A 24,428-nucleotide genomic window follows, 5' to 3' on the forward strand; every position below is an offset into this window, starting at 1 on the left:
GAAAAAGAAATAAAATATTAAAATTTAAAATATTTATATATAATAAATTTTTTTATTAAATTAACGATGTAATTTTCGAGTACGTTAAAAATTACGCTGATTTCTTTCATAAATTTCTACGTACATTTGCTGCAATGATTACGACAGAGTTTCACTCTCCCTCTTTGTATTACATAAGTTCCTTTAAACTTTCTCGTTTGTATTACATCGAACTCTTAAGTAATATCTAATGTATTATATATATACATGCGATACATTTAAAAAAATATATCACGTTAAGAAAAACGCAATACAAAGGAAAATAAGTTAAATATTCTATTAAATTTTTTAAAAAATTTATATTGCATTATAGCAATTATATTAAATTTAAAAAACATAATTTTATATTTATTTTTATCAAATTAAATTAAATTAAAAACTAAGAATAATAAAATTGTTTAAATATTTATAAAAAAATTTTGAAAAAAAATTGAAATATATCTAATAATAAATTTATATATAATATTATATATATTATATATATTATATTTAATCATATATGATTTAATTATTTAAAATTATGTTGTAGTTATATTATTTTGTGGTAAAAATCTCTTAAAATAATTATAAATTATTATAATATAATTGTTTAAAAATTAATTAAATTGTGTATTGTGTATTGTTTTAGAAATATTACCTGATGCTCTATCTACAGGTTGCAATAAGTGCAATGAAAAACAGAAACGTACAGCAAATAAAGTAGTAAATTATTTAAAAACCAAGAGACCAAAAGATTGGGAACGACTTTCCGCAAAATATGATTCTACTGGTGAATATAAAAAGCGTTATGAACATGTATTGCAATTTGCAAAAAATAATTAAACTTATAACATCTAAAGAATAAATTTATGAAGAAATTTTATGTAATGAAAATATAATAAATCAATCTAATTTACGTATAGACACTTAATAATAATTTTGTTATTTTAAATTGATAATTATAATATTTGTTAAAAATTTCATCTTATTGCATTTAAATGTTTGATTAAGTAGTTTCGTTATATTATATATACTAAATATATGTATCTACATGTTTATAAAGTAAATATATATACATCTTTTTACAAATACATGTTTTTTTAACTATATTTTAAATATTCGTTTATAAAATTCATTTATTTATTAATCTATTTGTGAATGAATTCATACATTGTGAATGAACGGTATACATCGCAATGAAATATTTATAAGTAAAAGACATTGAATTTTGGATTGCATTTAAATCATAAATAAAAAATTTTTAATTCATTCAACTCGCCTTTTCTTGACAAGTGAACCAAGCTGAAAAACATTAATTTCAGTTTGATATCATTTTAATAATATCATCAAAAATATAAAAAACTTACAAGATCTGATATTGCAGGTAAATTGTTAGTTTGATCTGTAACTGTTGTTTCTGGTTCTCTAGTTTCCTTTGGTGGAGCAGCTTTTTTCATATTTCTATGTTGTGGAAAAGTAGGCATCAGTTTGGGATCACATGCTATAAAGCAAATTAAAATATAATAATATTAAAAATATTATATATATATTTATTATATATACATACATATATTTTACTTACGCAAAGGAGCTTCCTTAAAATAACTACTTTGTAAACATTCTTCTGCAGTTGCTCTTTTTTTTGGATCATACATGAATAAAAAATTTAATAATCTCAAACCAGCAGCACTTAACCATGGAAACCTTTGTTTTAAATTATTATATGGTTGTTGTTTTAATGTAAAGTTTTGTAATGCTGGAAGTGTATTAAATTCTGGCCAAATTGCTTCACTTGGTGTTCCTAATAAATCAACAATTAATTCTAACTGTGCAATTTCTGATCTTCCAGGCAATAAAGGCCGATGTCCAAGTAATTCTCCTAATAAAACATAAAATGGAAGTTAAATTATTGTATTACAATTTTTATATGTATATAAAAATAAAAAAATGTTTATACCTAGAATGCAACCTGCAGCCCACATATCAACAGAAGTTGTTTGAGTTTTTGCTTGTAATAACAATTCTGGTGCTCTATACCATAATGTTACTACTCTAGGTGTCATTGGTTTTAAAGGTAAACCAAACCACCTAGCTAGTCCAAAATCAGCAATTTTTACACATCCTTTATCTGTCATTAGGAGATTTGAGACTTTCAAATCTCTGTGTACAATAAAATTATGATGCAAATAACGTAAACCTTTTAGTACTTGTAAAACAATACATTTGACTTGACTTTCTGAAAATGGAGCTTGCATATTATCTAACAAACTTGCTAAATCTTGTTCACAATATTCCATAGCAAGAAATATGCTTTCTAAACTTCTTCCTACTACTACTTCTCTTAAATGTACAATATTTTCATGACGACAAGATAAAAGAACAGATATTTCTCTTAAACCACTGACTGGAAGACCATCTTTCTCATGTTCCATTCGAACTTTTTTCAATGCTACAACTTTGTCATTTTTAGTGTCTCTTGCTCTATAAACAATTCCATAAGTACCTTCTCCTATACGATTTAATTTTTCAAATTCAGATACAAATCTGCATTTACCTAGCTATAAAAAAAATAATATTTATCACATTATAATAAAAATAATTAAAATCATAAAAAAATAATCATAAAAAATTATAAATTAAATTTTTACAATATCTTGTTCTGGTATTTCCATTGGTTTGCCAGTCAAAAATGATGTTAATACTCCTCTCCTAGTTATTGGTGCTGATGGATCAGGGCCTGATTCAGATGCAGTTTTTTTATCAGTATCATTATTTTCTACTGATTTTTTCTCTAATGTTTCGTCTGAAAGATTATTAAAATTTAATATTAATTATTTATTAGTCATTTTGATTATTATTTGATATAATTATTTAAATTAGTTTTTATAAAAATCATTAATATTTTTGAAATTATTTTTATTAATATTAATTCTATTCTATTTAATATCATTATTATTTAAGTAATAAATTAAAAATTGAAAATATTTAAAGATTTCAAAAATTAGTTATATCAATTACATAAAATTTTTAATTAAAAAAATATATTTTTTACAAAATAGATAAGATCATTAATAAACATTTAAATTATATATATTTAATTATTTTTTAATTTTTAGAAATCTTTTTCATAAATTTTAAATCTAAATTATATTTCGAAAAAAAACTAAAAATATTAGTAATAACTTTAAATTTAAGATTATCTGTTAAATAAATTTTTAAAAATCGCCAAAAAAAATAGAATTATTTTAATATAAAAATAATATATAATAAATGATGAAATATTTAAAATATAATTACTTAACCTAACATAATAATATTTATATTGTAATTATAATAAAATAAAAGTATACCTTTTGTCATCATGTAATTTTTTTAAAAAAATATTTTTGAAATTATATTTATTTTTCTTTTTTACATTCGTGTCTTAGAAAACGTAGATGAAAATACTATCGACTACCAATAATTACTTGGTCGAGTACAACAGTTTTCAATAATTTTCTATAATTCGTTTGCACCATTAAAAATATAATATGTAGATTCGATAACAACGATGATAATAAATATCATTGAAAAATGCGCTACCTTACGTTATTTTTAAAAACAAAATGAATGAAAAATTAAATTTTAAGTTTGTTATAAATATTGTTATAAATATATATATATATGAATAAAAATAATAAAGATTAAATTTAATTTTTATTACTAATTAGAACATTAATAATTGTTTTGTATTTTTAATTTTATGATAAATTTGCATATTTTATTTCTTTAAAAAAATATTTTATATATTAATAGAATAATTATAGAATTTACTTATAAATATTATTATTTAATAAAGCATTGATTTATATTTTTTTTATTTTTTATTATTTACATGCATATTATATTATATATTTTAATAATATATTTTCTAACTTTATATATGTATATATGTTTTATATATATTTGTCTAACTTTAGTACTTGTAAGTTTATGATATTTATATTATGATCGATATAGTATAGTGACAAATAGTACAACATTTATAACATAAAATAATGTATTTCTAAAGAAAATGTGGTTTTGTTTTTCATAGTGATTTCCTTAAGATTTTTTTTAAGTTTATGTAAATTTACTCATACTGAAAATTATTAAATTCGTAATTTGAATACGAAATTATAGTATATTTCAAGCATGTAAACTAAAAATTAGAAATTGATCATTAAAAGTTAACCTTATTTTTATTACCAACGGTTTTTTGTAAAATTGATATATTTTTGTTTTTTAATTAATATGAATGAATATATGACAATAGAAAAATCAAATGTATTGAACTATTATGTTATCAATGGTGTTTGATATTGATGGAGTATTTATCAGATAGAACAAATTTTTAGATAAAAAGATAATTTTCGTGAAAAGAAATTACAATTTTATATGTAAAATATTAAAATCTAAAAAATGAGTTCTCATCATGAATTGAACATATCAATTGAACATCCAATTTCTGGTGATATAGATCATATTAAAACACTTTCTGAAGATATTGGTGCTCTTTATCTTTCAGATGATTATTCAGATGTGACTTTAATTGTTGGTGGACAAAGATTCAATAGTCACAAAATTATTTTAGCTGCACGTAGCCAATATTTCAGAGCTCTTCTGTTTGGTGGTTTAAAAGAATCCACACAACATGAAATTGAATTAAAAGATGCTAATCTAACTGGATTTAAAGGTTTACTTGAATACATATATACAGGACGAATGTCTCTTACAGACCGACGTGAAGAGGTATTAATAATTATCAATAAATATTTCATAATTATAAATTTTTATTAATTTTTTTTTAATTATTATTATTCATTCAATTGTTATTGTTTTTAGGTTGTATTGGATATTCTTGGATTAGCACATCTTTATGGATTTTCAGAATTAGAAACGTCTATATCAGATTATCTTAAAGAAATATTGAATATAAAAAATGTTTGTCTCATATTTGGTGCAGCACTTCTTTATCGATTAGAATTTCTTACTAAGGTATTAATATGATGTCTAATAAAAAAAAAAATTGATTGATGATGATATTAGATAAAATTTATATCTATCTGTATCAAATCTAGGTTTGTCATGAATACATGGATGAACATGCATGTGAAGTAATTCAGCATGAGAGTTTTTTACAATTAAGTGCTGATGCTTTGAATGAATTAGTATCAAGAGATTCTTTTTATGCGCCAGAAATTGATATCTTTTTAGCTGTAAGAGCATGGGTGAATGCAAATCCTGATACTGATGGCAAAAATGTTTTAGGTGAATATAAAAGTATTAAAAACAAGAATTTTATTAAAAATATATTTTAAAAATATCATTTATAATAATACTATTCAATTGATTAGACAAATTTTGTAGATAAGGTACGATTAAACTTAGTTTCAATCACGGATCTTTTAAATGTTGTTCGGCCAACTGGATTAATTTCTCCAGAAGCAATCTTAGATGCAATAGCTGCAAGAACACAAACACGTGATTCAGATCTTAATTATCGTGGTCGGTTACTTATTGATGTGAATGTTGCCCATCCTATGCATGGTGCTCAAGTTCTACAGGGTGAAATGCGAAGCTATCTTTTAGATGGAGATACAAATAATTATGATATGGAACGCGGGTAAATTATTAATTCACTTTTATTATTAAATTATTCCTTTAAATAATATTATTTTTTTACCAGATATACTAGACATACCATTACTGAATCACGAGAACATGGTATTTTAGTTAAATTAGGAACTCAGTGCATCATCAATCATATTAAAATGTTGCTTTGGGATAAAGATATGCGTTCATATTCTTACTATGTAGAAGTAAGTTAAAATAAAAAATTGAATATAAATTAAAATATAATCTTTATATTTAATTTTTTATATCATAATTATTTTTTTTATAGGTCTCTATGGATCAAAAAAATTGGGTTCGAGTTATTGATTATACAGAATATTTTTGTCGCAGTTGGCAATATTTATATTTTGAACCAAGAATAGTTCTTTATATTCGTATTGTTGGAACAAATAATACTGTAAACAAAGTAAAGTCGTTATTAAAATATATATGTAATTTTTTTTTATATTTATATTTTATAACTTTTATTTTTAAAGGTTTTTCATCTTGTAAGTTTTGAAGCATATTATACAAATCATACAGAAAAACTTCATAATGGTTTTGTTATTCCAACACGAAATGTTGCTACCATGGATCAAAGTGCAACTGTTACAGAAGGTGTTTGTAGGTATGGATGTTTGTATAAATATATAAATTTATTATTATTATTATTAATTTATTATAAATATATAAATATAAAATAATATATAAAAATTAATAAAATTATAAAATTAATCTATAAGTTTTTAATTTTAGATCTCGAAATGCACTATTAAATGGTGATACATCTAATTATGATTGGGATAGTGGATACACATGTCATCAAGTTGGATCTGGTTCTATTTTAGTACAACTTGGACAACCATATATTATAGATTCTATGCGGTATATATTATTTTTTTTTTATATATAATAATTCAAAAAATATGAAATTTCTGGTATTTATTTATATATATATATATATATAAATATAGATTATTACTGTGGGATTGCGATGATCGTTCATATTCTTATTACATAGAGGTATCTGGTAATTCTTGGAGTTGGGTTCTAGTTGCTGATAAAACTAGAGAAGCTTGTCGTTCATGGCAAACAATACATTTTGAACCTGCTCGTCCTGTTGTTTTTATACGTATTGTTGGAACACACAATACTGCAAATGAGGTAAAAACATCATATTTATTATATGTTGTATTATATGTTTAATAACAAAATTTAATAATAATAACAAAATAAATCAAAATTTGTTTATAATTAAATATATTAGGTTTTTCACTGTGTTCATTTTGAATGTCCTGCTCAAGTAAATGATAAAATTGTAAATAAATCTATGGTAAACAAAGGAAAGCAATCAAAAAGTCATGATTCTGTGCTTTGGTCATATGTATCTCAACCTCCAGAAACGGCTACAGAAGCAGTGAATATCGATCATGAAGAAACAAATTCAACGGATGTTTTTTGGGACAATTAATTAATTGAGAATAAACCATTGTGTAAAATTTTGTTGATACTTCAAAGACTATAAAATTAAATTTTTGTTTGTTCATTTCTGTAAACTTTCTGTATTAAAATGCTTGTATAGTAGTAGTAATGATTGTATAAATAATTGTAAAATAAATTTTTAATTTAATGAAACATATTTTAATTTATTTTCGTATGAAAAGAAAATAAAAAACTATGCGATATTTAACTGTATATAAATTTATTTAAAGCGTTTAATAATTACTAGTAGAGATTTATGGATTAAAAATAGACTTGGAATAATGTAGTAATATTTTAACAATCATTAATTTATAATAATATATGTATATTTTTATAAAATGATATAATTTAAAATAAAAAATTGATGGATAAAAAAAAGAAAATTTATATGTAATTTCAATACTTAAATTATATTTTATTTATTATATATAATATTTGTATATAATTGAATATGTACGTTCAATTAGTATTAAAAATGTCCCTAGCAATTTTTTTTATATCACTTGATAGTATAATTTATATGGTAATACATAAATTGTAATAAATTTAATGTAAAAATATAGTTACTCTTGTAATGTTAAAGTTTTTAGCTTTGACTTATGTAATGACTATAAAATTTTCATAAACAGGAACTATAATCTTATTTACAAATCACATACACATATATATTAGAATATATAGATAACACTAGTTTACAAGTAAATACTGTTTTAATGTGGTGGTATTAATACAATATATATTTATATATCTTAATATAAATAATATTAAAATAAAATAAAATTTAATGAATTAATTTTGAGAACATATACTTTTTAATAATGTATTATAAAAAAGATAACTAAAAATAATGAGGTGACTAACCTATTTTGATTACAAGTACGACCACCTAGTACAAATACAAATAATACAGACAATTAAAAACAGCGGTAAAAAGTAACAACATCGGTAAAAACAACGATAATATTAAACATAATTTAGAAGTTTTTTATAAATATATGAATCTCATCGTCTTTATCTTTTGAAAAATATAAAAATATCGATGTTTGAATGTAAATTACAAAAATATTTAATGAAATATAAAAATCATTCATTGATTTTATTAAATATTAAACATAATTTTAAATAGTGAACTTTTGTTCATGAATAACTTCCATATAATGGAAGTTTTGATATGATTGTTCAATATAGTATGCTATATTTTGGAAATGGAATACAAGAAAATTATTATTATATTAAGAGGGATTCGATTAGATAAAGAAAAGAATTATTGCTATTTTGGCAATTATTTTCTTAACAAGGATAAATGGCCATGGCTGAAAATTCAGAAAGTGAAAAATATCCTTTACACAAATGCATATTTCAAGGCGATGTTAAAACTTTAAGTTCTTTAATTAGAACTTGTAATATTGCTGAAAAAGACAGACAAGGTTAATAATTATTATAGATTTATTAATTTTGTACAAAATATGCCAATAATTATTTGTAATTAATTATAATTTATAAAATAATTTCATTTTTTTTAAATAGGAAATACTCCTTTACATTTAGCTGTCATGTTAGGAAGAAAAGGTAAAAATATTTAAAATTTTTAATATGTATATATATATATATATATAAAATTCTAAATAAAATTTCAGAATCGATCCAATTGTTACTTGCACATAGTGCACCAGTAAAAGTAAAAAATTTAGCTGGGTGGAGCCCACTAGCAGAAGCAATCAGTTATGGAGATAGACAAACCAGTTAGTATAAATAATCTTTATTATTATAAAGAAATTATATATATTTATTAATCTTATTAATTGCATAATTTATAGTATCATCATTACTAAGAAAATTAAAACAACAAGCTAGAGAGCAGATGGAAGAAAGAAGACCAAATTTAGTTGCAACATTACATGAAATGGGAGACTTCTATATGGAATTAAAATGGGATTTTCAAAGTTGGGGTACATAATGTTATATTTTGATTTTAGTTATAATTGTAATTATAATTATATCAACTTAAATGTTAAAATGTTCAACTTTATAGTGCCATTAGTTTCTCGTGTTCTTCCTTCTGATGTTTGTAAGATACATAAAAGTGGAGCATCCATTAGAATGGATACTACTTTAGTAGATTTTAATGATATGAGATGGGAAAGAGGTGACATCTCATTTATTTTTAATGGTGACCAAAAGCCAAGTAAATCATTGGCAATACTTGATAATAAAACTAAACGTTATCAAAGAATAGGATGTGAGGTTAAATTACTTTCTTATTAATCAACATTTATAATTAAATATCTCTTATTATCAATTGTGGCAATGAATTTGTTAATTAATTAATTTTTTTAGGAAACGGAATTAGAAATAGAAGATGAAGTTGATATTCTTATGTCAACTGATATTATGGCAGCACAAATGTCAACAAAAGGTATTACACTTTCAAGAGCTCAAACAGGCTGGATATTTCGTGAAGATAAAAGGGTAAGGCCAGCATTGTTGGTTTTGCCTATGATTCTTCTCCTCCTTCTCCTGCTCTTTTCTTAAAATTTTTTTGAGATATATCTCAAATATTTAATAAAGGAGATGGTAGGGCCTTTCCATGCGGACTTTTACCAAATCAACGGATTGGTTTTGGAAAGTAGAAAACGAAGAGAACATTTAAGTGAAGAAGACCTACAAAAAAATAAGGCTATTATGGAATCACTAATCAAAGGAAGTTCACAAGGATTTGCCAATGGAAAGGTAAAAAAAATAATAGAATCTTTTTATTTTATTAGTTAATTTATTAATTTTTAGTCTCAAGTTAGAAGAGCTTCTTTAAATCCACCACCAGACTCAAATATTACTTGGGAAGAATATATTATGGCTCCACCTGGTCAATGTCCACTTCTTGGAAGAAATCTTGTTTATAAAGAAAGCAGTAAATCATTTAAAGCAACAGTTGCCATGAGTCCAGATTTTCCACTAACTGTTGATATGTTACTCAATGTTTTGGAAGTAATAGCACCTTTCAAACATTTTAGCAAATTACGAGAATTTGTTCTAATGAAATTACCACCTGGTTTTCCTGTCAAAATTGATATTCCTATTTTACCTACGGTAACAGCAAAAATTACTTTTCAAGAATTTGCTTTTAGAAACGATATAGATCCCAAATTATTTCAAATACCACCAGATTATCTTGAAGATCCTACAAGGTAAAAAATTTTTTTAAAAATCATTATAGTTTTCTCTTACAATTTACATGATTAAGTGGATTGTTCAATTACGAACAATTATGTTATATTTTTTAAAATATTTATTAATAAATTCTAATTTATTTTTAGATTCCCAGACTTATGACAGATTTATGACATATCTTCTATGTGTTGAAGAAAAATAATTCAAGTTAATTATCACAATAAAAAGAAAATTAATTTTTTGGAAAAAACTATTTAAATAGAATTATTTGATTTCTAAATTTTTTAAACATATTGCTGCCAGGAAGGCCTCCCAAAAAGTACTCTTTAAAGAAAGATTGTTCTTTTGAATACATGTATTCTTGTTGATAAAACTACACAATAAATTTAAGAAATCATATTTACAAATACTATTACTATTATTCTATTTACAAATACTATTTGTATGCTAAATCTCTTAAAGAAAAAAACATCTTAATAAACTTATGCATATTATGACATATGTTCTATATTACAGAATAAAATGTAATTATTATGCATCTTATTTTTCCTTTGCTTCAGTTTTAAATTTTTCTTCTTTTTTATAGCAATTTAAGAAAATATTTGTGAAATAGAAATGGTCATAATATTTATTTATAAAAAAATTTTTTTTTAGAAATATTTTTAAATAGTAACAAATATAAATACAAAAGCGTGTACAAATAATTTTTTTTTTAATAATGATCAAGTAATATCTATAATTTTACTTCGTTATATTATTTTTAAAGTTCTTTCAACAAAGCGATTTAGTGGAATTGCTTTAAATGCATCATTTTACACATATCTAGCATTTCGTTAGCTAATTTAAAATTATAATATGTAATACATATATGTGTATATTAATTTAAAATTTTATAAATAAAAATTATAAAATCGTAATATTTTATGTTTTTATTTTGAATCATGTTCATTCAAAAATATTTGTTTTAAATCTAATTCGTAATACGTCACTAATTAATAAATATCTAGATAAACCTTAAAAAAAAAATATTTTTATCACTAGATATTATTTTATTTCTTATAAAATATTGAATAAATTGCAAAAATTGTATGAATATTCATTATAAATTATTAAATAAATTAATCTATTTATAAAATATTTAAAGTATTAAAAATTATTTTATTTTTATTTTTTGAAATCTAGAGTATTGATATATCTTAAAATATATTTATATACATAAAAAAATTTTAATAGACAAATAAATATTTCTGATTTTATTATAAGATTTGGAAAAAAACAAAATGTATATAATAATATATAAATTAAATTTATTATATAATACTATTTTGATTCATTTCGATGAATTTAATAAAATTGTGTGGTTATTTATGTTTTAGTTTGACTTGATTTAATTCGGAACTACACTGCTTATTTGCTTAGCAGCAAATAGTGACTAATCAGTCTAGACTATAAGCAGGTGTAAAAGATTATTAGTCGGCGTCTTTTAGAGAATAAAAATATAACAATTTTGATTAAAATTTAAATTGATAAAATTTCAATGACTTAAAAAAATGCTGCGTCGTATGAAATTAATTTTGTGTTTTTGCATCATTCTGTGTGCGATAGGCAATAAAGCTGACGACAATCAAGTTTCATTAACCAAACTTGGTACAAAAACAGGACCGACTTTAAAATTCTTCTATTGGTAAATTTTACAAATTTAATTGCAAAATTTTATTATTCAATCTTTATTTATTCAATTTTTTTATTATATATATATTATTTGTATATTTATAATTTCATCTAATGATATAATTTTTGTCTTTTTTTCAGTTATTCTTGTGGATATAGAAAAGTTTTTGAAGAATATGTCAATATTCTTAAACAAAAGTATCCAGAATTACAAATTAATGGAGAAAATTATATTCCTTCTCATACTAAGATGCTCATTGCTAAATTATTAGTAACTATAATTTCTTTTTAGAATCTATAACATTATAGTTATTAATATAACATGTTTTCTTTTTTTTGTATTTAGAGTTTTGTAAAAATTTCACTGATAGTTTTAATAGTAAGTGGACTTGATTTAGGACAGCCACCAGCATCATTGTGGCAATGGTGTCTAGATAATCGATTCTATTCTTGTATAATGATATTTTTTATTTTTAATGCCATAGAAGGACATTTCATATCATCAGGAGCTTTTGAAATACATTTTAATGGTAAACAATATTTTTGTAATTACAATAAATATATTTATTCAAAATTTTTAAAAGTATATTTATGTCATTATATTTTAGATGTTCCTGTGTGGTCCAAATTGGAAACTGGAAGAATACCACAACCATTTGAACTATTTCAAATAATAGATACTCATTTGAGTATGCAGTATGCAGATGTAGATATAGGATAGATTTATAATTTTAATAAGAGATCAAATGGCATTTATTTGTACCAAATGTTAAATCACTGTGGTTATGGAGCTTTCATTATTGCAACTCTGTAATTGTTAAAAACAATTATTATCATTTCTATGTCTTATATATGTATTTTATTATGAATCTTGCTATCTTCTCAATTTAGTTGAGATAATATATTCAAAACAGAGTTTGCATAAAGAAAGCAGAAATAAAACCTTTTAATATTGCTCAAAACTATTTTTCATTTTCCATCTTGATTTAGGAATTGGGGAAAAGATAATTAGTATCAGTTGAAGTTTATAGATACAGAAATAAGTTTTTAGAATCCATATGATACATTTTAATTAAAATAAATACTTTTATTTGAAAATATAAAAAATTCATAATCATTGTTATTATTTTTATTAAATATATTTCATTTTTGATAATGATTATTGTTTTCAATATTGATTTTAATAAAATTTAAATATAGTAAAAAAAATTAAATTAAAATTTAACATATAGTAAAAAAAATTTTTTATAAATATCAATGTATTATTTTTATAAATAGTATAAATTTTTTATTTATATTATTTCGTAAAACTTATATCCTTGAAAAAAAGTTACGTTTATATTTCTGTCATATTTTAATAATATAAATTTGAAATATATAAAAATATAATTATTATTATTTTGTTAATGGAAACTTTTATATTATATTTAATATATAATATATATATATATTAAATATTATTTTTTATTATTTTATTCTTTATAATATTAAAAATATTAAATATTATTATATTAAAAATATAAATTTATTTTCTTCGATATTTTTAACTATCAAATAAAATTTAACTGATTAAAAAAATAAATAATACGATTTTATAATTGTACAATTAATATATAACTATTTATATGTACGTACATAAATGTTGTGAAACAAGAAATATATACTGATATGTATATATTTATCATTAAAAAATAATATCCGTAAAAAAAATCTATTTTTAATTCTTTAGTTTATATTTATAAAAAATATGTTTTAAATTTTTATAAATTGATAGGAATCTTATATAATTTGAAATAATAATGATTGGCACTTATTTACTGTAAATGTATAATATAAGAGTATTGAACTAATATAATATTTAAATATATAATTTAAGAGTATTGAACTAATATGATATTTAAATATATATTATATTATATTATGTTTAATATAATAAAATAAATATATATTATATTATATTTAAATATAAATTTTTAATATTTCTCTCTCTTTCTTACTTTTTCTCTTTCGGTATTGAAAATGCGTCCGTTAAACAACCCTTTTGTTTCATGTATAAATTCGTAATTAAGAAAATGTTAAGAAAATTTAAAATTCGATTATATATAATTATTATTCAATTTTAAAAATATATAAATATGTTATTATATTCAAATTATTCCATTTTTATTTATAGTAAAATTTAAGATAATTTAATGTATAAATATTATTCAAAATACTTAAATGTTGCACTTTTTGAAAAAAAAGAAAATAATTTTAGGATCATTAAAAATAATATAATTTTCTTTTTTTATAATAATAATTTATATAATAATTAATTTTACAATTCAATCATATAAATCTCAGACTTATAGATTTTATGAAGGTCCAAGGCTACCAACAAATTCAGTGTGTTTCTTAATCACGAAAGATTTTTTCTAAGGAAGCAAAAGGATCATAGCTAAGTCTGACATACGCATGTTTCATGATAAGAAACGATAGGTGTTTGACCGTCAAGCGAAGAAATTATAATTTAATTGTAGTTAGTGATATCGTTGAAGAATTAGGGGTTATGAAATTAAATCAAATTATAATCTATAACCCGGTTTCTGTAGAGTGATTCAAGTAGAAATTGAAAATCAGGATTATCCGAATTCATTTCTGTACTTTACAATTTTATTCTCTTACTATGCATACTTTCAATTTAATGAAAGCTATATTTTAACAAATTTTTTATTTTATTATTTTATTTTACGAAGCGAAAGGTCAATTATAAATATTTCGCGCTAACAGCGCATCAAAACGTGAAACAAAAATCGGAGCGGCAGAGTTTAAATGAGAGCTCAAATGCGGCATCTTTTTAATTCTCGTGTTAGAAATCAAAATTTGCTATTATTGAATTATCGAACAGTAGAAAAAGATATACTATAAATTTATTTTGTGCCAAAAATTTATTGTTGATTTATTTAGTGAACCAATGTTGTACATTTTCAATGTATTCTGAGTCCTTAAAAAGTATCTCCAGACAAATGTATCAAAAAATAGTCAGTCTGGATGATCATGGATGTTGACTACACAGTAGTCAGTTTAAAACGATCTAATAGTGCACCCATGATCAATAAGATCACTGCAACAATGTCTGTAACATCACCTTCCGCTTCTGCACCAAGGTATCTTTTATTAAATTTGAAATCAATATAATCTAAATATTAAATTTAATTATAGTTAATTAATCAAAATTATATTATACAATTTGAAAAAAAATAATTTAATTATTTTTTCAGGAATGTTCCTTCAAATTTTAACATATTTTCAAATTCACCTCGTATACGACGCTTCAGCACTAGTGTAAGAACAAATCTTTTTTTAAAAATCTCAATTATATATTATTTTAAAATTATAAAAGAATAAGTGTTTAAAATTGAATATAAGTAATAATTATATAATAATTAACTTTATTAATAATAAGATAATCATTTCTGATGTCTAATTTAATGATATTCTATATCATTAATTGCATTTTTTTAATTAAGAAATAACTTTTATTTTAGAATTCTGGAACTGTTCCTAGATTAACACCACGTGTAAGTCAATTAAGACAAGAAGAATGTATTGATGTTGCTGGCCGTGAAGCAGCACATGAAAAAGAAATACATAGTGCCATGCAGATCTCTCAATCATGGGAAGATCTTACTATAGAAGCTGAAGGATTGTCTTTTAAAGATTCAGAATCAGCTTCCTTGCAATTCAAAATAGAATCACGACCAATTACTAAACGAATTCTTGATCCATTAAGCATCAATTTATCTGTAAGTGGTCCAACTATGTATTCTTCACCATCACCAACAAGAACTGGTTTTGGTCAAAGACAATGCTATTCACCTGGTGTTCATGCAGCTACATGGAAGAATAATTTATCACCTAGTCCCACTAGAAAAGCTTTTGCTACAAGGTATACTTATTTCTTTATATCTAACAAAATCTAATTTATTAATATGACTTTGTTAATTAATAAGCTTTATATTTAGACGAAGTCTAAGTCCTATTGCAATTCGACCAAGTTGTTTAGCATCAGTTAAGAGAAAATTTGAATTAGATGATTCTGGAATGGATCAATTACAACGTCCTGCAAAACGTATTTCTGGTTTGTTAACTTCTGCTGCATCTAGGTAAATTTGTTATTTAAAATAGAAAATTTTTTTAAATTGATAATACAAATTAGTATTTATTATATTTTATTTTTTAATATAGATTGGATGTGGCAATATCTAGTCTACATCCAGGAACTATTAGTTCAGCTGGAACTCCAGAATCTTGTTCCAGTCTTGATTCTCTTGGTTTTTCTTTCCGACCTGTGCATAGTCCGTCACCCGGTTCAGGTGTTTCTTCAATTGTTAATGATGATCCATCTTCCTCATCATCTTCGTCTTCCTCATCTTCTTCCATTATCTCTTCTTGCACCACTATTTCATCAGAGGGATCAAATATACAAGCCAAAACTTTTAAAGATATACAAGATAAACTGACTTCACAAGAAAATAATGAATAAAAGAATATCTAAGATAGATTACTCTAAAAGAGGAACATGCATCATTATGACGATAAACTTATTCTTGTAATACAATAATAGTAAAAAGTAATCATTAGAGCAACTAAATTTACATATTAAATTTATTGATAGATCTTTTTTTCACATTTAATATCTATTTGCATTCGGATCATTTCTATTTATTAATTTTTTCATTGTATAAATTGTTAAAATATGAATTAGTTGCATAAATGATGCTTTCATTTTTATTAAAGTATTTTTAATATTTATATCGTCAAATTAGGTTGAAATGATAAAATACATATACAGATACATACATATGTGTAATATAAACGCAGTTCTAAGACCAAAGCGAATTATTTAGGAAAATATGCGTGCTTCCTACCTTTAAGACTGAATTCTGCGTTTTCTAAATACATCGAATCCAAAAGCTTTTTTTTGCTTAAAAAGGATACATATATATAATATCAATTATCATTTTTATGACATTTAAGCATACATTATTATAATTGAGACTTTCTTGTCAATGAACAACTTTGTTAATGTATCCTTTATGCGATTCTTTTTTTCAAAATAAGTAGATAAATAAGCATAAGTATAGTGTACATCAATAATTCGTGCATTAATAGTATTATTGATTCTATGAATCTCCAATCCTGTATAGTGTGTAAATAAACTACCCATAGCATGTACTTTTATTCTATGTATACAATATTTCTGAGAATGAGTAATGTACAAGATGAAAAAGTACTTTTTGGGCGAAATAAATATGAAAAATTAAATAAAATACTTTTGTATTTATTTTGAAATATATATACAATGTAATTAACTTAAATTTAAAAATATAAAAATAATAAATAAATATAGCCAATATTTTGTTAAAATTAATATAATAATTTATATTTCTTAAAAGATAATAATAAATTTATTATTGAATAGAAAAATTTAAATATCACAAGTTTGCAGTAAAACAAATATAATATTTTTTATTTATTATTTATTATTTTCTTTAGCAAAATATTAAAACAGAGAATTCTAAATTAAAAAAATATGCGATCAATATTTAATAAGCAAAAGTTTTTTAAAATTTAAGAAGGCATAAGTAAAAAAAAATATATTTTTTTCAAAAATTTATCTAGCTATAACTTATAATTGTAAATTACAAATTATTTTATTTGCATGTAATATTTATATAATATATAATTTAAATAATATATAAATTAATATCAAATGAATATTTTCATATATCATTTGTTATATTCATATATTTATAAATATTTTCTTTGATTCTATTAATTGATGTTACTATTGCCAATACTATTTATAAAAATGATATATGATATATATTATCATATATATGATATATATAATATTATATATGATATATATAATAAAATAGTAAAAAAAGATTTCTTTTTATAATTTATATTTATAGTTTTTGGATTATGGAACAAAATTGAAATATTTATATTATATGTGAAAAAATGAAGCTAAATATTTAAAAAAATTTCTATAATTATTATATATATAATTATATAATTTGATATAATTTTTTTTAATATTATATTCAATATTATTATTATTATATTCAATAATATAATTTATTATTATTTATATTATTAATTTTATTAGCTTATTGCTTTTACTTATACATTAAACTTTTATTTTCAATTTATTTTGCAAGTCAAGCAATCATTTCAATTTTAGCTTAATTTCAGTTCTTTTTATCGCTTATTGAATATCTCACAATTTACATTTTTTACTTAACATTGTTTTTAATATGATTAAAGTATAATAAATTTTTTATAGTTTTCAGAATAATAGTTCATTATCACTAAAGTAATCAATTTTTTAAATCTTAAAAATTAAAATACATATATATTTTCATTACAAGTTTCATTCAGATACTTATATCTATCTATATTTAAATCTGTTATACATTTTATAATTTATTTATTACTAATTTTATTAATGTTAAAATGGAACAGATCATAAACAATTATATTCATCACTTGTATTAATAGCTTATAACTAACATGTTAAATGTATTTTAATATAATTATAATTAAAAAAATTTCGATATAATTATTTGTGCGTTATTTTAATACTTTTTAGAACTTTCTGAAAAAATTTATTTGATTTTTGCCTTATATCCTCTTAAAATATTATTTGTTAAAATAATAAATTTTTATGAAATATTATAATATAATATAATAATATATATTATATTATTGTATATATAAATAAAAAATAATGATAAAACCAATTGTAATAAACGAATTAATACTATAATATTTTTAATATAAAATTTTTTCATATGAATGATACATATTCATATAAATATTAGTTATAAAAACACTAATAATAGTCAATGAAGACAAAATTTTGAATATTTTTTATATATAAAATTCTAATAATGAAAATAATATTTTTTCGTATTTCTAATTATTGAAAAAATATCAGATTTTCAAAAATGCGGACATTTACAGATAAATAAAAGCAACAAAACTTCAATATACATAAGAAAAACTAATTACAGTTCTTAATTATATTGAACTTATTTAATATAATAACAATTTTTTTTTGTTATTGACTATTTGCTTCGAGATCCATATCCGACCATACAGCTTCAGTTTCACTTTCATCAGGTGCTTCATCATTATCAGTATCTGGCAAACCATCACCAACATCATAGGTTGTATCTGTTTGTTCTTCACCCACAGTCATATAATAAGTTGAATCTAGTTTATTCGAAGAGTTATCTAATCTGTGCATGCCTTCCAATGCTCTCCTATTGCTTGGATCTAGACTAATTTGAAATATTATATCAATTTATATGATTTTCAAAATATGTATTAAATTTTATATTATACATTATTTCTGATAAATTTAAGTAATTATGTATATATATAAATATACAAAAATGTTATAAAAAATCTTACTTTAAAGCAATTGCATAATGATCCAAAGCTTTTTCTTCATTATGAACTCTTGCCCATAGATCTCCAAGCATCTGATGTAATTTACATGCTGTTTGTATTTCTACTTGTCTTTCAAGTAATGCAATTGCAGCTTCCAAATTCATTTCTTGTTCATATATTTCAGCTAATAAATATACAGCAGGTAAATAAATTTCATCTTGAAGCAATGCTTTTTCCAAAAGATTTTTTGCTTTTCCAACAGAAACTGGATCTTTCATGAGTACAGATGCATAAAGCTACACAAAGTTATTTTCAATTTGTAATTTATAAATTATCTTTCAAAATTATATATTTAATTATATAATTCATAAATTTATAAAAATTTAATTTGTATAACTACCGTGAGAACTCTTGCAGTATGTCCAAGTTGTTTACAAGATCCACTAGCAATATTGAGAGCTTCTCGCAATCTATGCATTCCTACAAGACAATCTACCAAACCCTTATGTGGTTCATAACGGTATGGTTTTAATTGGACAGCATGCCTAAAGAAGAACAATGCACCTTGATATTTTTTTTGTTCTATCAGAATGTTTCCTCGAAGAATTGTTGCTTCTATATCATTTGGATTTAAATTTAAAGCTTGTGCTGTCAATGTGTTTGCTCTACCAAGCTTTCTAGAAGCATAAAGAGAATATGCCATGGCAACATATATTTCTCCAGTACACTCATTGCTTGCTGTTATTATTGGAATCAGTCTTTCAAGTTCCTTAATACTGTGTGTTTTGTACAATACTGCAGCATAAACATCAACTCTATTACGAAAAAAAAAAGATTTGAGAAATGTAATAATTAAAAAAAAAATCTTTAGAGCTAATAATTATCTTAATTTTCTAACATTATAAATTACAATGCTATTATATAATGCATTACATATTTTTAAACATTTTACCCTTTCATAACATCTGGTTCTATAATTCTGGCTCTTCGTAAGCATAATAAAGCATTTTTATCATCTCCAGCATAATAATAGCACTCTCCCATTGTTGTTAATAAATTAAAATTATCTCTTAGAAGATTAACATTATCCAGAGATCTTAATGTTGATACTGCATGTGTATATTCTCTATTATGTATATGTGCATGAGCTTTAATCCATGTATTCAACCAATCTAAATTTGATAGATTGGATGCACAACCTACTATTAGTGAATTTACTTCAATCCCTTTTACTCCAAGGGATAAAAGACCTTCTGCAGCTTCTAAAGCTAATGGACATTCTCTTAAAACTTCCTTATAAGTAGTAATTGCAGAACGTTCCATTCCTTGTTCTTGAAACATTTTTGCAAGAGCCATATTTACCTTAAAAATTAAATTTCATTAACAAACAATGTCAATATTTTATTAACATTAAGATTAAAATATATTTTCATAAATTACCTTTGGAGTTCTTTGTTTACCAGGAATACTTTGTAGTACTTGAAGTGCTTCTTGAGAATTTTTTAATTTTATTAAGCATAAATGAATTTGAAATTTTATATCAACATCAGTTGGTAAATCTTTTTGACCTTCTAAAGGTTTTGTAGCACCTTTAGATTTTAATAAACATTTACGAAATTGCAAAGCTTTTTTATAGAGTGCTTCTGCTTTTTTATATTTTCCTAAGTAAAAGTGAGCATCTGCATAATAAACATAAATATGGAATTTGCCATATATTGGCAATAAATCTGAATTATGTTCACTTAATGATAATATTAAATTTGCCTAAAATATAAGATAATTATTTATTAAATTTTATTATTTTTTTCAATTATATGAATCAAATATTAATATAAATTATAAAATATTCATTAATTATTATTTTTATAATTATTACAAGTACTACAATAAAACTCCATCTATATGATCTTAATGAAAAACAAGCAATTTTTAAAAATTCACATAATAATAATTCAACAATTTTTTTTACAATATTTAATTTTTTTTTAAATTTTAGATATTCAGATATTTAATCAAATAAGTATTTAATATCTAACTCATTTTTCAAATTATGTAATATATTAATATATCTAATAATAATCTAAATTATATATTTACTTTTATAATAAACATTTTTCTAATTAAAATGATAACCACCACTAATTCAAATAAAAAAACTTGACTAAAGTTCATTAATTAGGCATTGATGAAAATTTTGTTCTGATAAATGGAGATCTACTGTATTTAAAAAATTTTTATTCCATTTCAAGAAAAAAAATATTTTAAATCATTTAATTTATTCACTTACAAGTGAAATAACATTTGAATATAAAGATTGTTCATAAAGTAGTTTTATCTGATCATACAAAGTCGACATTTTCTTTAAAATATTCTTTTAAATTACAAGATAGAAGTTTTACCAAAAATTCTTCTTAACCTAGAAAAAATGAAATTGTAAAAATAATATAATCAATAACATTAAATGTAACATCAGTCTAAATATAAAATCAATAAATTATAAAATATATAAAAAAAATCTTGAAAAAAATTTTTACTTACAAATATCCAATTTGTATTGTAAATGACATTTAAATATAAAATGTACAAGTACCGCCATTTTAAAATCGAACAAAAACAACGAACTCTGACGTAAAAATTTTAAAATATTTATTATATATTTATTACACAATTATTTATACAAAATTTTAAACTATTTATTATACAAATATATTAATTTAATTAACATTGTTATATAGCAAAAGAAAAATTTGATGAATCGCTTGTTTTTCATATAATTAATAACATAAGTGGAATAGATTATTTTAGTTATAAATTTTTTATATATAAAAAAAATATAATTATTTTTGCTAAAACTTTATTTCATAATTTTCTAATTAATATTATAAATAATGATTTTATTCGAATAAATTTTATTATATTATAAATACTAGTTATGCAAATAATGAAAAATTAATATGCAAAAATAAAAAAAAATAATTGGGAACTTTATTTCTAGAAATTCTCTTAAATTTGTTAAATTAAAATTTTTTATTGTTATTACATTCATTTATATTAATAATTATTAAATAATAATTCCTTATATAATAATTCCTAATAGTAGATTTATAATCCTAATAGCAACATATCAAAGCAATTGGATATTACACAATACCATAGATATTGTGTCAAATTCAAAAAATAAAAAATGATTTTAATAAAATTCAAATTTACTTCGAAATTCTTTTTATTCTTCCTTAATATATATATTTTATATATTATATTATTTTATAAAATAATTATAATTTTATCTTGAAATATAATTTAAAACTATTTTATATATATATAATTTAATATTAATAATTTAAAATAATTTTTGACTTTTAATATCAAAAATAAAATTTTTATTATTTTTAATTATTAATGTAATAATAAAATGAAAAATAAAGATTTGAAATGTAATACATAAAATCAGTCAAATTTGATTTTATATTTAAATATTTTATACATGTATAGACATAATTTTCTGAACTGAAATATACTTATTATTATACTTATTATATATTTCACACAATCCTTTTAATACTATTACTTATTATGAGCTTATAAACTAAAATCACGTTCATCCTTAAAATACAATGAAAGTTCACAAAATTTTTAACCAGAAGCATTTAGCATAAAATTTTGTGTATAATCATATTCAATTGTAGGAATTACAGATTGCACAAATTTAAGAAATATTATAAGATACATATGTACTCCAAGTTCACGACCACCTTCCATTACAGTTTCAATAATTTTCTTCATTACTTCAGCATGTCTGCAATTTTATTTTATAAAATTTTTAAGAATTTTATATTAATTTATTATTTAATATTATTAATTATACAAAAATATAAATTTGTTTTAATTAATTTCAGTTAAAATTACCTGCATGGATGAACTGAAGCCATTAATGGTCCAGGTATATGAGGATGTATCTCCATTGTAACAGTTTTTTTAGCATGATCCTGACTAACATCCTCATACATCTCTTCTACTGTCAAAGGCTTACGATTCTTATAAAAAAATTATATTAAGTTAAAATTTTCTTTCATATTTTATAAATAATATTTTTAATAAACTCATTATTGTTAATAGAAATAATAGAATACAAAAATAATAGAAAAAATAGAATACAAACCTCATCATATCCTGAAAGCCATAATCGAGGTGTCTGATAATATTTATCATATGTAATATATAAATCGTATGTACGTGTGTGAATAATTTCTCCTTCAGAAAATGATTCCCATTTATCTTTGATTGGTTTTTTTGTAATTTTTGCTGCATACTATTTAATTTAAAATTTTAAGTTTATATATAAAATTAAAATATTTTTAAAATTTAATATCAAAATCAAAATAACTATATTGATATTGAATAATTATATTCATTATAATTACTATATAATACATTATAAATATATTCATTAAAATATATAAATACCTTATCTTCTTCATCTAGCATTCCACTGACTTCAAAAGCTTCCATATCTGCAGCATCTTCATCATCATCATCATCATCATTATCATCATCATCATCATTTTCCTCTCCATTATTTTCCTCTGTACCAATTGATTGAGAAAGTTGTGTTTCGTCTAATGTCATTTCAGTTACTCTTTCTTCAATTCCACTAAGACTCGTGTCATAATGATGTGTATCAACCCAACCACCTTCTGGATCATCTGCTTCTATAATGCATTCTTGTTCTTTGCTGTATTCAATCTAAAATTCAATCTGACATTAAATTGATATTACACAAAATTGATATTATTATATAATATTATAATTATTAATCTTATAATAAATTATTTGAATATTTATATATATATATATATATATATATATATATAATATCTTAAAATAGTCAAATATTAACATTTTTAGATGTTGTACAAAATAAATATTTATAATTGTTATACTTTTTTTTAAATATTATATATTACATATTAAATAATATTTAAAATTAAAATTATAAGAAAATTTGATAA

General features: G+C 21.7%; 8 protein-coding genes across 12 annotated transcripts in view; 5 read left to right on the plus strand and 3 right to left on the minus strand.

Moving 5' to 3' along the window:
• The window catches only part of LOC102676558 (ejaculatory bulb-specific protein 3-like), a 2,123-nt gene extending 1,021 nt beyond the window's left edge, over nt 1-1,102 (plus strand). Inside the window, exon 2 of the mRNA XM_006616088.2 lies at nt 668-1,102. Coding sequence (XP_006616151.1) covers nt 668-861 — 194 coding nt within the window. The 3' untranslated portion in view covers nt 862-1,102. The remainder of the gene's footprint in view (nt 1-667) is intronic.
• Nucleotides 1,103-1,134: 32 nt separating this feature from the next.
• On the minus strand, nt 1,135-3,565 carry LOC102676686 (cyclin-dependent kinase 10). Of its 2 annotated transcripts, none has more exons than XM_006616089.2 (6): nt 3,369-3,565; nt 2,667-2,821; nt 1,976-2,576; nt 1,601-1,897; nt 1,386-1,519; nt 1,135-1,320 (listed from the first exon to the last, which is right to left on the minus strand). In XM_006616089.2, the coding sequence occupies exons 1-6, from the start codon at nt 3,379-3,381 to the stop codon at nt 1,285-1,287; spliced, it is 1,236 nt and encodes a 411-aa protein (XP_006616152.1). In that variant the 5' UTR covers nt 3,382-3,565; the 3' UTR covers nt 1,135-1,284. The 2 variants fall into 2 exon arrangements, with proteins under 2 accessions (XP_006616152.1, XP_031366518.1); XM_031510658.1 differs by having other exon boundaries at nt 3,486-3,505.
• Nucleotides 3,566-4,001: 436 nt separating this feature from the next.
• Nucleotides 4,002-7,287, plus strand: LOC102677106 (BTB/POZ domain-containing protein 9). Of its 3 annotated transcripts, none has more exons than XR_421832.1 (10): nt 4,002-4,788; nt 4,882-5,034; nt 5,118-5,319; nt 5,407-5,662; nt 5,726-5,858; nt 5,942-6,079; nt 6,150-6,280; nt 6,409-6,537; nt 6,674-6,816; nt 6,920-7,287. XR_421832.1 is itself a non-coding variant. In XM_006616092.1 (10 exons), exons 1-10 carry the CDS (start codon nt 4,459-4,461, stop codon nt 7,121-7,123), a joined length of 1,866 nt encoding a protein of 621 aa, XP_006616155.1. In that variant the 5' UTR covers nt 4,002-4,458; the 3' UTR covers nt 7,124-7,287. The 3 variants fall into 3 exon arrangements, 2 of the variants coding, with proteins under 2 accessions (XP_006616155.1, XP_006616156.1); XM_006616092.1 differs by having other exon boundaries at nt 6,627-6,816; XM_006616093.1 differs by having other exon boundaries at nt 5,118-5,307; nt 6,627-6,816.
• A 511-nt stretch (nt 7,288-7,798) lies between these two features.
• LOC102676960 (ankyrin repeat domain-containing protein 13C) lies at nt 7,799-10,796 on the plus strand. Its single transcript, XM_006616091.2, has 9 exons — nt 7,799-8,561; nt 8,662-8,703; nt 8,772-8,876; nt 8,952-9,083; nt 9,167-9,378; nt 9,472-9,603; nt 9,703-9,864; nt 9,919-10,319; nt 10,449-10,796. Exons 1-9 carry the CDS (start codon nt 8,438-8,440, stop codon nt 10,462-10,464), a joined length of 1,326 nt encoding a protein of 441 aa, XP_006616154.1. The 5' UTR covers nt 7,799-8,437; the 3' UTR covers nt 10,465-10,796.
• Nucleotides 10,797-11,640: 844 nt separating this feature from the next.
• LOC102676823 (thioredoxin reductase-like selenoprotein T homolog CG3887) lies at nt 11,641-13,071 on the plus strand. Its single transcript, XM_006616090.2, has 4 exons — nt 11,641-11,986; nt 12,115-12,244; nt 12,320-12,503; nt 12,582-13,071. Exons 1-4 carry the CDS (start codon nt 11,853-11,855, stop codon nt 12,692-12,694), a joined length of 561 nt encoding a protein of 186 aa, XP_006616153.1. The 5' UTR covers nt 11,641-11,852; the 3' UTR covers nt 12,695-13,071.
• Nucleotides 13,072-14,347: 1,276 nt separating this feature from the next.
• On the plus strand, nt 14,348-17,285 carry LOC102677847 (protein FAM122A). Its single transcript, XM_006616098.2, has 5 exons — nt 14,348-15,119; nt 15,234-15,297; nt 15,501-15,901; nt 15,978-16,118; nt 16,201-17,285. The coding sequence occupies exons 1-5, from the start codon at nt 15,004-15,006 to the stop codon at nt 16,496-16,498; spliced, it is 1,020 nt and encodes a 339-aa protein (XP_006616161.1). The 5' UTR covers nt 14,348-15,003; the 3' UTR covers nt 16,499-17,285.
• Nucleotides 17,286-18,877: 1,592 nt separating this feature from the next.
• Nucleotides 18,878-22,008, minus strand: LOC102677622 (anaphase-promoting complex subunit 7). 2 transcript variants are annotated; one of them, XM_006616096.2, is made up of 7 exons: nt 21,958-22,005; nt 21,707-21,835; nt 20,860-21,183; nt 20,372-20,781; nt 19,820-20,234; nt 19,441-19,715; nt 18,878-19,307 (listed from the first exon to the last, which is right to left on the minus strand). In XM_006616096.2, exons 2-7 carry the CDS (start codon nt 21,773-21,775, stop codon nt 19,085-19,087), a joined length of 1,716 nt encoding a protein of 571 aa, XP_006616159.1. In that variant the 5' UTR covers nt 21,776-21,835; nt 21,958-22,005; the 3' UTR covers nt 18,878-19,084. The 2 variants fall into 2 exon arrangements, with proteins under 2 accessions (XP_006616159.1, XP_006616160.1); XM_006616097.2 differs by having other exon boundaries at nt 18,942-19,302; nt 21,958-22,008.
• Nucleotides 22,009-22,854: 846 nt separating this feature from the next.
• LOC102681506 (ubiquitin-like-conjugating enzyme ATG3) overlaps nt 22,855-24,428 on the minus strand; it is a 2,996-nt gene continuing 1,422 nt past the window's right edge. The window contains exons 2-5 of the mRNA XM_031510656.1: nt 23,884-24,162; nt 23,579-23,728; nt 23,326-23,453; nt 22,855-23,215 (exon numbers count right to left, since the gene is read on the minus strand). Coding sequence (XP_031366516.1) covers nt 23,053-23,215; nt 23,326-23,453; nt 23,579-23,728; nt 23,884-24,162 — 720 coding nt within the window. The 3' untranslated portion in view covers nt 22,855-23,052. The remainder of the gene's footprint in view (nt 23,216-23,325; nt 23,454-23,578; nt 23,729-23,883; nt 24,163-24,428) is intronic.

The sequence above is a fragment of the Apis dorsata genome, unplaced genomic scaffold, assembly GCF_000469605.1.
Source record: "Apis dorsata unplaced genomic scaffold, Apis dorsata 1.3 scaffold_249, whole genome shotgun sequence".
Taxonomy (NCBI): domain Eukaryota; kingdom Metazoa; phylum Arthropoda; class Insecta; order Hymenoptera; family Apidae; genus Apis; species Apis dorsata.

Excerpts from the sequence above, each read along its gene's own strand:
- LOC102676686 (XM_006616089.2), bottom strand. Across the intron at positions 1,520-1,600 it reads TTTTAAGGAAGCTCCTTTGC|CATGTGATCCCAAACTGATG; the intron begins GTAAGTAAAATA and ends TTTGCTTTATAG. Across the intron at positions 1,321-1,385 it reads TACCTGCAATATCAGATCTT|CTTGGTTCACTTGTCAAGAA; the intron begins GTAAGTTTTTTA and ends AATGTTTTTCAG.
- LOC102677106 (XM_006616092.1), top strand. The coding sequence starts at position 4,459 with ATGAGTTCTCATCATGAATTGAACATATCAATTGAACATCCAATTTCT. Across the intron at positions 4,789-4,881 it reads TTACAGACCGACGTGAAGAG|GTTGTATTGGATATTCTTGG; the intron begins GTATTAATAATT and ends TATTGTTTTTAG. Across the intron at positions 6,817-6,919 it reads CACACAATACTGCAAATGAG|GTTTTTCACTGTGTTCATTT; the intron begins GTAAAAACATCA and ends TAAATATATTAG.
- LOC102676823 (XM_006616090.2), top strand. The coding sequence starts at position 11,853 with ATGCTGCGTCGTATGAAATTAATTTTGTGTTTTTGCATCATTCTGTGT. Across the intron at positions 12,245-12,319 it reads TGCTCATTGCTAAATTATTA|AGTTTTGTAAAAATTTCACT; the intron begins GTAACTATAATT and ends TTTTGTATTTAG. Across the intron at positions 12,504-12,581 it reads TTTTGAAATACATTTTAATG|ATGTTCCTGTGTGGTCCAAA; the intron begins GTAAACAATATT and ends ATTATATTTTAG.
- LOC102677847 (XM_006616098.2), top strand. The coding sequence starts at position 15,004 with ATGATCATGGATGTTGACTACACAGTAGTCAGTTTAAAACGATCTAAT. Across the intron at positions 15,120-15,233 it reads CCTTCCGCTTCTGCACCAAG|GAATGTTCCTTCAAATTTTA; the intron begins GTATCTTTTATT and ends TTATTTTTTCAG. Across the intron at positions 15,902-15,977 it reads AGAAAAGCTTTTGCTACAAG|ACGAAGTCTAAGTCCTATTG; the intron begins GTATACTTATTT and ends CTTTATATTTAG.
- LOC102677622 (XM_006616096.2), bottom strand. The coding sequence starts at position 21,775 with ATGTCGACTTTGTATGATCAGATAAAACTACTTTATGAACAATCTTTA. Across the intron at positions 20,235-20,371 it reads GAACCAGATGTTATGAAAGG|AGTTGATGTTTATGCTGCAG; the intron begins GTAAAATGTTTA and ends TTTTCGTAATAG. Across the intron at positions 19,308-19,440 it reads CATTATGCAATTGCTTTAAA|TCTAGATCCAAGCAATAGGA; the intron begins GTAAGATTTTTT and ends ATTTCAAATTAG.
- LOC102676960 (XM_006616091.2), top strand. The coding sequence starts at position 8,438 with ATGGCCATGGCTGAAAATTCAGAAAGTGAAAAATATCCTTTACACAAA. Across the intron at positions 8,562-8,661 it reads TGCTGAAAAAGACAGACAAG|GAAATACTCCTTTACATTTA; the intron begins GTTAATAATTAT and ends TTTTTTAAATAG. Across the intron at positions 9,084-9,166 it reads ATGGGATTTTCAAAGTTGGG|TGCCATTAGTTTCTCGTGTT; the intron begins GTACATAATGTT and ends TCAACTTTATAG.